We start from the raw sequence: 13,751 nt of genomic DNA on the forward strand, positions 1-13,751 counted from the left end.
CCAAAAATCATCGGTTATCAACTCTTTTATTTAGAGAGTCGTAAAACTATCTCAGCCCGAGTCACTAACAGAATTAAAACGTCTTACCTCTGCTCTTCTCTCTAATAATTTCCACATCAAAGATATTAAACGTTCCATCATAAAATACACTTCACCACAACCTTCCAATAGAAATGAGGCCGAAACCAATCCTACACTTGCCACTGACCACATATCAAAAGTTCTAGAGAAGTATAACGTCAAATCCAGATTTACCACTTGTCCAAAAATCTCTCAACATCTGCGGTCCGTCAAAGACAAAATGCATAAATGCATATGCGGCAAAGAATACATTGAAGAGACCGGACGAAAAATATCAACTAGACTCAAAGAACGCGAAAGAGTCTTACGACTAAGACAAACAAACTCATCAGCTGTTGCCGAACACAGTCATGAAACCGGGCATAAAATTTTATTTGATATAACTAAAATTCTTGCATGTAATCAGTTCTTCTACCAACAAAAAATCCGAGAGTCAATAGAAATCTATAAACAACCTAACAATCTTAATCGCGACTCAGGTCTCTACCTGTCACCAATTTGGGAATCAGTCATTCGAGACGGTGTTTATACCACTCATTAGCGCGGCCCTCAAACAATATATAAGCAGGTACAGAGTAAAATATGAGCCAGTTTCAGTCAAGCTCTGAAGAAGCCACCAGGATGATTGGCGAAACTTCAGCAACTTCGACTAAGCAAAAACCGACGCAGGTGGAATCCAGAAGTTTTGTAAAAAGCAATTTCATTACTATTACGCAATCTCAAAAAAATCTAACTTTGTCCTAGATATTCAAGCAGACCATTGAGAAGCCACTTAGGAGAGCTTGAAAATTATGTATTTCTGAACCACCTTGAAATCGTCGGGAATATATAAAACTACCCCCCATTACCCAATTAATATTTAAAATGTTAAGTTGTACACCCTCTATATTTGTATCATGTTTTATTGCTATGGTTAATTTTAAGTTAATTTTCAAAAGGTGTATATGCCTGTCTCTTTTTGTTTTTGAATATTTTGAAAAAAATGTACAACTAGCATGATAACTATTCCTCCTAAACCGGAAACGATTCAAATTGTTTGTTCCTTAAATGGAACATCCCGTTACAAATAAAATGAGAGTCTCCTTTGCGGGTAAATTTTCTGAATTTCAGAATTGTTTCTCATTATAGTGGTAGTTTTATAGGTTGCCCACCGTGATTGAGCATTTTGAAGTTCAGCTAAGTCGGCCTTTAACGGGCTAATTTAATATCTGGGAAAAAGTATTTTTTTTTTTTTGGTATTCTGCAATAAATGAAACGAATTTTAGGGTATGTCATTAATTGGGTTAGTTTTATATCCTCCCGACGATTTAAACGTAGTTGAGTAATACGTCATTTTGAGGGTCTCCCAAATGGCTCTTTAGTGATCTAATTGAATATCTGGGACGTGAATTTTTTTTGAGATTCCGAAATAAATAAAACGAATTTTAGGGCATCTTATTATTGCTGGTAGTCTTATATCTTCCCGACCGTTTCAAAGTGGTTGAGCAATACATCATTTTGAAGCATTTCTAAGTGGCCCTTTAATGATCTAATGCAATATCTGGAACAACGTCAGATTTTTTTTGCGATTGCAAAATAAATATAACAAACTTTTGGGTATTTCATTATTGGGGGTAGTTTTATTTCCTAAGTGGCTCGTAATTCAATATCGGGTGATGCGAGCGGTAAAGGGGTTATTTACTTTATAGCAACATTGGATATGGTTTTTGGGGGTTCCCCTGCAATATTTCCGTGCTTACTTACCCAGCATGTCCACAGGAATATTTTTTTTAATTTGGATAAGTGACGAACTGGTCCACTGTAATATTTGCATATCCGAATCCAAACCTAACTTCAGCGACATTTAATTTCACCGTCGCATGGGTTAACGCGAACAATTTTCAATTTTTTTCAATTATTTCAATTTTTAATTGTAAATAAAATAAAAAAAATGTTTCACATGTACTGTGGAAAAATCAAATTTAAATCGTAATTGCCGATCCTGTGCTAGGCACCCTACGTGAGTAATAATACAAAGTGAAGTCCTTTGTAGGTGAACCCGATTTCTATCGTACACTAAACCGCGAAAATCATGAAGGGACGAAAATCAATTTAAATTAGGACCGTCTGTGACCACCGGAGACAGACGTGATTTACAATTCGGAACGAGGATAAAGACCGAATAGAAATCAATTTCGACTAGCAGGTCTTCTCCGTTTAACCGTAAAGCGAAACTTCACTACTGTGCGGCTTTATTGGATTGAATAAAATGTCGCCTAGCAACCATTGTCGAGAAGATAAAACTCCGTGATATTGGAACCGATGTGTTTTCGAATCGTTGCTTGAACTTTTCATCAGCAATTCGATTTCTTATGCGAATTGCTCAAGTAAAATCAATTTATTCATTTACATGGATGAAAACCGTGCAATAAAGAACTGGATATGAATAAGGTGTGAGCAATTTTTAATTAGCGGAATTAAAGTGTAAACTTTGTTGACAGTCCACGAAGCATATATATCGACTTAATTCTTAGTACAATAATATTAAAGCATTACAGTGATAGGCTGCCGAGACACATAAATCAAAATCAGGAAAACGAAACCTGAATTCTTAAAAAAATATATTTTGTCGATAATTTTGGAACATAAATTTGTATTTTCTATAAAGTCATCACAAATCAATCAATCAAGAATTAGGCTGAGTTCCCTTTGTTTTGTTCTAAATGAAAACATATTCGTTCTATTGCTATTTATTTGTTTGCGTTGACTATTCTCCAAATTTATATCGCCAAATACATTTTTGGTTTTATTTTATTCGCGTCATCCGCAAAGTTTGTAATCAAGAAATTATCTACTTCCATTGGTCAGTAGTTCAAATAAAAAATGATTAAAATTCGTCCTAGTTATTACCCTGTGGTATTCCTAGTATTTAATAGCTTTGCTTTCAATTTAGACAATGAAATCCTGCTTTCTATTGGAAAGGCATGTTTTTATCCAGTTGAACGCTTACTCAAGTCTAACAATCAACCTATGGCTAAGTTTTGTTTTTCAAATTGTTCGACAATTATTTCAGTAATTTGAAAAATGGTGGTGCTAGTTGATCTATTTTCGAATTTCGCAGGCTGAGATTTCAAAAATAATTGGCAAATTCAATTTAATCTGAAACACCATGCGTTTTGAAAACTCGTAAAGTTTAGAGTCTAGTGGCCAATGTGAGTAACGTACGAACAACTGTTTTATTTGGAAAATGCACTAGAAGAGACCGAAAATCACTGCTAATTTTGCGCAGAACCTTAAAAACTTCGTTTTTTGTATTTAAAAAATTTTAGAAATTTTTTAAAAAATGTATAAAATAAATTGAAAAAATATACAAAAAAAACACACGTTTATATATGGACTTTGTTTTTACTTTAAGCTGAGATATAAATATAAGCAAACTCAGTGTTCATTTATTATCTTGATTAGATGAGAAAATACAGGCGATATTGACGACGTATTAAGTTGCCTCGTTCTAGTTTATGACCCACTAAAAATCTGTATAAAACGGTAATGAGAAATGCTCTTAACACTCTTAAACGAACGTTTCGTTCCTTTGTTTCTTCGAAATGCAAATATTCCGGATCGAAAATAACCTCACAAAAAATAATTAGAAAACTTCCGCGCCGCCTCTTCGTCGTGGTCCTCGTTAAACTTCACTTGGAAAGTTGTTAACAACCTTCATTTTCCCCGATACACAATTAAATGAAACTCGAGGGGATAAAAATCGTTAGCTCAAAAATTGCGTAGAACAATCGCATGTTTATATAAACGTTAATTAGTTTGAATTTTTCCTAAAACTCCGCGAACCGTATTTGCCAAGATTGTATAGAAATTTGCTGTGCTTGTCTATCGTACGATTTTACCCTCAAAGGGTTATTGTCTCTTATAAGTCACGTTTATTTGCATACAAATGACCTTAGGCTGGATGTTATGTACGTCTGAATTAATTTACGAAGCAGACACGACATTTTACGGGACCTATCTTTACCAACAGAGTGGAAAACGGGCCTTTTCCACACATTAGGAGTTGCCTGCACTCATTTTCATACGGAGATAAGTACAGTCAGCACGAAATGGCAAGGGAGTGGCAAAATATTGTCAATCTAACTCTCAGAGAATTTATTCCAAATGCTGGCGACAAAACGAATCGGTTTTAGACCTAGTACACCACCAAGTCAACTCTAACCTCACTTTTTACAAAATATTAAATAGAAATACGAACACACAAGTTTTTATGATCATTTTGGGATGCACTAACTCTAGGTTCCATAATCCAATTTTATTACTACTTGATAATGCTCTGGACACTATACCCTACCTAGCATAAACATGATTTTCGATAGTAAATCAATGAAATTTGAAACTGTACCCGGTCGCTATAATAGCGAATAATTGTACATTGTCCAATTTTCAATACTTTTTCAGATTACCATTATTCTGAATTCAAATTTTTGATGATGGATGAAATTTCACATATGATAAAATTGAAACTGTATCTACACTCCAAAAATACCATTTTTCACCTTTTGCGTATCAGTTTTTTTATTGTGGGGGTTAGCAGTTGTTTTGGTAACCAAGTTTGCTACAGCTACAGCTTGTTAACTTAATATTTTTTAATGGAAAACATGGAAGACAAATCGTTTTTTTTTTGGAAATTGCAATTTGTTCGCGAATTGGAATTTGTATAAGAAATTGGAGTTTGTGTCTGTGTATTTTTGTTTAAAATTAAATTGAAAAAATATTTATTTGAGGATTTAGTTTGTTTATTAGTAAAATCCTCAATTTCATAACTTAAAAATAAAATTTGTTGGAAAATATTTAGTAATTGCCAAATTAGAATGTCGGCAATGTTGCAAAATATACTCGTATAAGGATATTACTATTGTGTCTTAAAATATTCGTATAGTCTTTGTAGGCCTATTTTCTTTTACACTACACTATTTTCCAATTTATTTTAAAATTTGTTAAATACTAAGGAAATTATATTATGATAGGTTATAGTATATTAAATGATAAATTATTGTGTATTTAAAAAAAAGCGAAACTACATTGCAATTTATATTTAATGCATTTATAAAATAGAGTGCTTGTCCGGTATCTATCGTGAACACAACCGCCACAGCAAATTATGAAATGTTTTTGATAGGTGGTTGTTAAACCCAACCATTCCGACTGCAATAATAAGCGCCCCATTAAATCGTAAACAATGAAAATAAAAAGTAAAAAGCATTTGCTCACCGGCTTCAAAACTCTCACAATGAAATACGTTTTTAGGCCGGCTATCCTCAGTGCTTCGTCCCTTTTTTCGCCGTACGCGGGTTCCACTTCAAATTCCCCGCTCAGGAACGACAATGTTGTGGCAGAAATATGAACTCGCCTGAAAAATTAACAAAATAAAACCGCTGGTTGCGCCACTTCTAAAACGCAAGTGGCTAAAGCCAATCTAGTTCGCACTTTGTTTACTCTAACTAAAAATATTAATGGCTCGTCCACAACTGTCGGTTAAATATACAATTAACATTGATCAAAAATAGCGTAAATTCTTTCAATGTTGACAAATTTCGGTCATTATTGGCAAAGAATTGGATATCATATTCTTTAAAAAAGTTTCGACTAAAAAGCACTTTGCAATCGAAGGAGAAGAGATTTGAATGAAGAGAGACATTTTTAAAAGAAATAAAAATTTATGCAAAGAAAGCAGATAAATTTTTTATATTTAATTTTTATTTTGATGCGTGTTGTGACAGGTAGTCTTTTGAATAAAAAAACTAATGTGTTGGTTAAAAATCTAAAATAATTACGTCCTCCTGTTGTATTAAAATTGTCCAAGTATGACAAAAACCGTTGAAGTTATTATTAATAATTATCACATACACTTCCTTTACATACTTTATATACCAACTGTCGAGTTGCAATAAATAAATGTATTCGAATAAATATAAATTAATAAATGAAACCCTTTCGAAGAAATGCATTTTTACGTTGATTTTTTTTATTCATGTTTTGGACGAAGGCTGAGCAAAATTGCTTGGAATAATTTTGTAGGTTTTTGCATATCGCGCAATACTATTGATGAATAATATAAACAACCCTACCATTTATCTTATATGGCTCCGCATTTATGTCTTTGCGTTTTCAATTTTTCCATCAAACATTCAGGAGTAGTAGTAAACCTAAATTTTCTCAATTTATCGACTACCTGAGAATAGGAAAGGTAATTCCATATCTGTAGCATACATAATACAAATTTTGTAAAGGAGCTTTTAGATTTTAGCTGGCGAAAGATCAAAGGCTAACTAAGTTTACAAAGTACAAACTACCGGAAGAGGTTTTGTTTTATTTAGGTTTCAGACTATAAAGGATGCTTTGCCCGACACCGTAATTTATTCGCCTTTTCGCCGACAAAATAAATAAATACCCCAGCGAAGGTAACAACAAAAACTAGTCTAAATTCAAATCCGAATCCGCTTCATTTTGGTCGAATGAAAGTTAGTTCGCTATTTTCAACTCTCGCAAACTTCTCTTAACTAATCGGACGGGCTGCTTATGTACATTTCATTTTGTACTGAAACGTTTAATTGAGCAACAGCTACATAACATTTATCTAATTTTGCAGACATTTAGTCATGGTCTAGATATTTGACAAAATTTATGACGGTGGTGCAATTTGGTATTGATTTGATGAACTACTTTTATAAAATCAATAGAGACTGGTGATATTACAAAGAAATAAAGATCTTAAGAAATATTCTTCAAATATATTTTGTTCTAGTTTTGATGTGCTCTATCGTCCCCATATATGTCTGACTAAACCCTTCCTCACAAATAGCACCAATACGAAGGTTACAATGCACTACCGGAGGGCAAACTGTTAACTTACCCCGCTAGACCGCTGCTCTCCATTTTGTTGGCCAGTTCGACGTCTTTCGAATAAACGTCAAATTGCCACTGTCTCTGCCCCAATACGCCAGCCAGAACCGCCCCCGTATGTATTCCCACCCTCATGTCTACCGGTGAATTCGCAGTTTGTTGTACATATCTGTCAAAAACAACGAGAGTGTAAGTCAAATGAGTCAGTGAGAATAGATTTATTTTATTCGTTTTTTCCAATTTCTAAAATTTTCTAATACCATTCCGTTCACTACAACTTTCAATAGAAAGTCAATTCAAAAAGGCATAAATACGCGACGCTCTCATCTTGAAGAATATATATGTCATGTATGTAATCGGTTTAGAACGTCTTTTGAAGTTGTCCGACGTCTTGCCTTCATCTGTTTCGAGCTTCCCAATCGACATCTTGCAGCTTTCTTGCGCTCATCGCTTTTATTACGCCTTGTTGCCAATAGGTTTGTGGCCTTCCTTTTTTTTTCGGTTTTCTTTTGGTTGCCATTCCATTGCTTGTTTGGGAAGTCTTATATGTGGCATCCGATGCACGTGTCCATACCAAATTATTTTTTTCCTTTCAATATCATCTACAACGGTTCCTTCGATGCACATCATTTTTTTGACTCTGTCTCTTCAATAAATCCTTATTGACCTACGTATTGCAACCATCTCAACAGCTTCTACCCTTTTTTATATTTTTCCTGTTGTATCAAAACTAACTCCAAGATATTTCTACTCTTGGCAATGTTTAATGTGCAATGTGTCGTTTAGTTGTAGATCACCAGGTTCTTCACCAACATATAGATATTTGGTTTTTTCTGCAAGGCCTCATTTGCTATATTCTTCGATCAGTTTACTCCACATCCTCTTTATCATTTGATATTACAGCTTGATCTTCTGCAAACTGCAAGGGGTATAAAAAATTATTATAATTACATCCAATCCCCATTCCGTGTATTCTCCTGCTTTAGCGCTGCAGCCACATAGATGTTAAACAGTGTTGGAGATATACAGCATGAGGCCTTTATTTACTGGGAATTCCTTGGTGACATATTTCCTTAACTTCACTCTTGATGTTCCATTATACAAATCTTGCAGTGCAGTAATGAGTGTATGATTGATGTTTTTGTAGTTTAGGATTTTCAAAAGTCTTGTTGTCGGTATTGTATATTGTATCGTAAGCTCTTTGAAGATCAACAAATGTTATATATGTATCTCTGTTTGTGGCAGAATAAGTTGTCGTTACAAGAGCAAAGAACTCACTTTGTTCTTATTATTGTTGTTCATTACTTTCTGACTGCATCAAGTTTCGTAATAGTCGTCCTACTCATCGCACTAGTCACTGACAGTCCTCTGTAATTCTCACAATGCATCTTATTACCTTTTTTGTAAATTGGGGTGATATAAGCTGTTTTCCATGCTTCTGGAACTGGATTTCCAATAATGCACAAGTTGGAAATATAAGTTAGCATAGCATATAATGTTTCGCTTCCATTTTTGAGCAGCTCACTGCAAATGCCTTCAAGACCTGGTGTTTTTCCATTTTTTAGACTCTTTATTGTGGATTTGGTCATTTCTATAGTGATTTCAACTTGTCCACCATGTATTTCAATATCTTATGTGTATCTTCTGTCAGTAATCCTTTGTAGTAATCAATCTATTTATTGGTTTCGATGAGTTGCATATGCGTATTTTCCTTGTCTGATGTTCTTACACTTTTAATAAATTTCCAAGCTTCCGTGTTTTTCCTTCCTTCAATATATGTTAATTTCCTGGCACTGTCGGTCCCAGAGCTCATCCTTCTCCTTTGTATCAATTTCCTCACCTTTCTCTTTGCTTCCCTGTAATGGGACAAATCTTTCTCTTTTTTGTATTCAGCCACTTCCGATAGGACGCCTTTTTATCCTTTACTAATAATTATATTTTCTCAATTTTTCTGTGTTCCGTGATTCTTCTTCTTTGCCGTCTTCGTTGCGAAGGTTGACAATAATCTGTGCTATTCGTATTCGTGACACAGCCGACTCTTTCCTTGAATTTTTCATTGTTATATCAGTTGGAGTAGTTGGTACTTTTCTCCTCTCATGACGTGTCCAAGGTACTGAAGTTTACGCTTTTTTACCGTAATGATAATTTCTTTTTCCTTTTTTATTCTTTTCAGGATTTCCATGTTGGTCACTTTATCGGTCCATTTTACCTTAAGTATTCTACGGTACAACCACATTTCGAACGCCTCCAGTTTCCTTATGTCCAGTTTCTTCAGAGTCCAAGCCTCTACACCATAGTGCAGTACCGACAAAACATAGCATCGCACCATTCTGATATTTAAATCCAAGCTGAGATTGCTGCCACAGAGCACTCTTTTCATTTTCACAAATGTTGTTCCCGCCTGTCCTATTCTAGTTTTGATTTCTTCAGAGCAGTCGTTATTTTTATTTACAATTGTACCTAAGTATTTATAACTGTCAACTTTTTCTATGGAGTGGTTATTTATATGAATTTGTGAATTGTTTTGTGCTGTTTTTGATATTATCATAAATTTAGTCTTTTTTACGTTTAGTGACAGTCCGAACTCTTCACTCGATGTATTAACTTTGTCTACTGCAATCTGTAATTCGTTTAGGTTGGTAGCTATCGGGATCGTATCATCCGCATATCTTATATTGTTGATAGGCACTCCGTTAATTTTTAGTCCTTTCGTTTCATCGTCCAATGCTCGTTTCATTATTTCCTCTGAGTAAAGGTTAAATAACATCGGTGATAGCACGCACCCCTGCCTAACGCCTCGACGGATTTCTATTTCTTCGGTGTTATTCCCTTCTATTTTTACCACTGCTTTTTGATTAAAATAAAGATTCGTAATAATTTTTATATCTCTGGTGTCTAAGTTCTTCTCTTTCAGAAGCTGGATAAGTTGTTCGTGTCGGACCCTATCGAAGGCTTTGTTGTAATCAATGAAACATATATAAAGATCCTGATTCATATCCATACATCGTTGGGCGAGAACGTTCAAGGCAAATATTACTTCTCTTGTGCCTAAGCCACCTCGGAAACCCAATTGAGTCTCGCTGATATCTTGTTCTAATGTTTTGTATATCCTGTGATGTATCACTTTCAGAAATATTTTTAGCATATGACTCATTAGACTGATTGTTCGAAAGTCTGTGCATTGCTTTGCATTATGTTTTTTTGGGATAGTGACGAACGCTGATAGCAACCATTCCCTGGGTATAATACCTGTTTTGTATATGGTGTAGAACAGATCTGTTAGACTGTGTATGTTTTCCTCTTCTATCAATTTGAGAATTTCAGAGGGTAACTCATCAGGCCCTGCAGCTTTTCCATCTTTTGTGATTTTTATAGCATGGATGACCTCTTCTTTAGTTATTTCCGGTCCACTGTTTTCTTGTTCTGTTACTCTCTCATCATCGAATAATTCTGATATGTAATTCTTCCATGTCCTTAGTTTTTCTTCCATTTCCATAATAATTTTGCCATTCTGGTCAGTGAGTATTGACGGTTGTCTTTTTTTCTGTAACCCTGCCAGTTCTTTTACTTTCTTGTGAACATTGAAGCTGTCGTGCTTTTCTTGATGGGCTTCTATTTCGTCGCATTTTCTTTTGTAGAATGCCTCTTTGGCTTCTCTTATCTGTGATCGGATTTCTTTCTGAATATTCTTATATGCTTGGTTGTTGTCTTTTACACCACGTCGTTCGTTCATCAAATTCAAAATTTCTGGATTCATCCATTCCTGTTTTTTCCCTATTTTCTGTTTTGTCAGAATGGTCTTGCTCGGCTCAATTAATGCATTTTACGATACGTCTATACAATTTGTTGTTGGTATTACTCGTTGTTTTTTAAGTGTTATTAAAAACCGGGCTATTAGTGGATTATGGTCCGATAAGACATTTGCCCCTGGGTAGGTTTTAACTGATTTGATTACATTCCTATATCTATCAAGATGTAGTCAATTTGGTTCCTCACTATATTTTGTTTGTTGTCTTGCGGAGATTTCCAGGTGTACAAACGGCGGTTTGGAAGTTTGAAGAACGTATTCGATATAATAAAATCGTTTTCTTGGCAAAATTGCAGCAGTCTATCACCTCTTTCGTTTCTCCTACCAAGTCCATATTCTCCCACATGTTTGTCAAATCTACCTCTGCCAATCTTGGCATTGAAGTCCCCTAATACTAGTGTTATGTCCCTTGATTTTAGAGATTGTATGATGTTATTAATCTCGTTGTAGAATTCCTCAATGTCTTCGTCAGATTTATCTGCTGTCGGGGCGTATGTTTGAATTATGTTTAATTTGCAATGATACGTTTGAAGTTGGAGTAACATGGCTCGGTCTGATATAGGGGTAAAGTTTATTACTGATTTATTGATTTCTCTGGATACCACGATCGCAACTCCATATCTATGGTGGGTGTCATCACTTCCTGAGTAATAAATGGTGCCGTTGACTAATTGATTGTTGTCCAGAATTCGGCTGTCACTGATTCCTAGGATGCTTAGATCTAACCTTTGCATCTCCTGGATAACATTATGTATTTTTCCAGGTTCTTATAAACTGCGTACATTCCATGTACCAATTCTCATAGCTGACCCGGGGATTCTTCGCACTGATCATTTAAGATCTGCCGGGGACTGAGGGCCGTTTGTTTGTTGTTTTCAGCCATGATGATTTGTACTAGGGAGAATCGATATGATCTTTAATGCAGTGGGTTCCCCTTGCCTTCTGCATTCTCATGCCGTTGACCGTGTTGGTTCATCCGCTTTTTGGACCGATTTCTCAATCCATGGACCAGAGATGGCCCTACCTCTTGATAGCTCCTCCACCCGAAGCTGTTGAACATCAAAAAGGGGGACTGCTTATACCGGCAGTCACTCGGTTGTTATGTTGTTATAAACTTCATGTGTGAGTTCTTGGTAATTCTTAGACAACTTTTCGACGATTCTTTTTTGGAATAGATATTTTGTACTTAAGATTATATTTTTCGTGTGGTCCACATTTAAACGGTAGAAATTGGGCGCAATCCAATTTTACCAAGTGTTTTTTAAAAATGTTTGAATTTTTTTTTACAAATTGAAATTTTCTTCTTTTTTAACCCTCCACGAGGCACATAAGCTTATAAGAAATGGCCCTGATCCGATGCCGGTATCCATCTTTTTTTCATGATTTTCGACTGTTTTTTGGACCTTGCTATGAAACACGATAAGTGTCGGAAATGTGAAGCGATCGACTTCATATTTGGCACATATACGCAGCTTTGCCCCCTGACAGAGGGTCTACAAAAAAGACCATTTTTCAAAAACGGTTTACAAGATCGAAAAAATTCTTGAACCAGAAGACGCATAGCAAAACAACTCCATAAACTTTTATTCTAGACAATTTTTCAAAGATATGCAGGGTGATTATTGAAAATTAGCAATAATTTCAAATCTTTGTTTTAGATGTCAGTTTCTTTTACACGACGAAATAGCCCATATAGACAGCTTAAACTTTTCTATTTACGGTTTTTAAGTATTGTGCAGGGTGTTCGCGATATTCCGTGTAATATTAAAAAACATAATAAGTACTCCAAATTTGTAGCTACCCACTTCAGACTTGGGAGAGAGGTAGAAGTCTGGACCCGCATTTAGACTCTTTAAATTGGGAGCAATAAAATAACGCGAAGTATTTTTTTTTGTAATTTTTGAATTTTTTTTGTGGTTATATCCAAAAAACATTTTTTACTCCAAAGCCATTCATCCGATGGGAAAAATTTTACATCCGTAACACGTGGGAGACCCGGCGCTATAACTTTTGTTTCACGCATTTTTTCGATTATACACAAGGTGTTTTAGTAATGGACAAAAATCTAAAAGACCCTGAAAATTGTTTTTTTAGAGAGTAAATTATTAACCGTAATTCAAAATTCATACAAACAATAGCTAATCCGTTCAAACAGTGTTGTAGGCCGTATCAAGGGCTACAATTGTTGTATTTTTGAAAAATTCCAAATGAAATTCATCATTTCTCGCCCTCAATCTAGACGCGATGACGTCATTTACTATTACCAAGTACTGCATGGTTTCTGGTGAATAGGTGAATTATTGGCGATAAAGGACAAAATTTTAAAGATGTGATAATTGATATGAACAGTATCGTAAACTGTGTCAAGATAGAGTTTAAAGTTTCATCTATAATACAGGGGGCGCGAGATATTTGAAAAAATATAATTTTAAATTGCAATTATCAGTACAATTTTTAATATTTACTGAAGTTTGGCGTAACTTTGAAGTTCGACGAGATATGAAGGACACTTTATGCGGGATGTATTCACAATAAAATAACATCGATTTTGCGAAAGTACCAGAGTGGTCCGCAGGATCACGATAGAAAAACAATGCGTCCCTCTAAGACAAGAATAAGCGAAGCGCCTTTTTTTTTTAATAAAAAGCTGATTTGCGACGAACTTGCCCCGCCCAGCAACGATTTTTTGAAAGCAATCTTGTTTATGATATTTTGGAGACAAGAACACTAGGGCCCTAAATAGAAAGTGATCAGGACCACCACAAAAAGCTCCTCTTAAGAATCTGACATAATTTATCAGGATGCCAATTTTATGCCTGATAACAAAATAGTAAATAAAATAATAGATTTAAGATTCCGAGTTGGTTTCACCCAGGTGTAACGGTGAATATCTTTATGAACTCATTAGTAATTTTTAATTCATTGGTTTGCGACACTTCTATAAGTTTTCTACCATTATCATTAATTTTTTCTT

At 34.9% G+C, this 13,751-nt stretch overlaps 1 protein-coding gene across 7 annotated transcripts in view; it reads right to left on the reverse strand.

Moving 5' to 3' along the window:
* Window positions 1-13,751, reverse strand: part of LOC132696948 (adenylate cyclase type 3) — an 88,980-nt gene that overhangs the window by 24,077 nt on the left and 51,152 nt on the right. For all 7 annotated transcript variants that reach the window (XM_060662122.1, XM_060662127.1, XM_060662125.1 and 4 more), the window contains exons 8-9: window positions 6,980-7,138; window positions 5,338-5,476 (exon numbers count right to left, since the gene is read on the reverse strand). In XM_060662122.1, coding sequence (XP_060518105.1) covers window positions 5,338-5,476; window positions 6,980-7,138 — 298 coding nt within the window. The remainder of the gene's footprint in view (window positions 1-5,337; window positions 5,477-6,979; window positions 7,139-13,751) is intronic.

Source organism: Cylas formicarius, unplaced genomic scaffold (genome assembly GCF_029955315.1).
Source record: "Cylas formicarius isolate icCylForm1 unplaced genomic scaffold, icCylForm1.1 PGA_scaffold_1__22_contigs__length_36826433, whole genome shotgun sequence".
Lineage (NCBI taxonomy): Eukaryota > Metazoa > Arthropoda > Insecta > Coleoptera > Brentidae > Cylas > Cylas formicarius.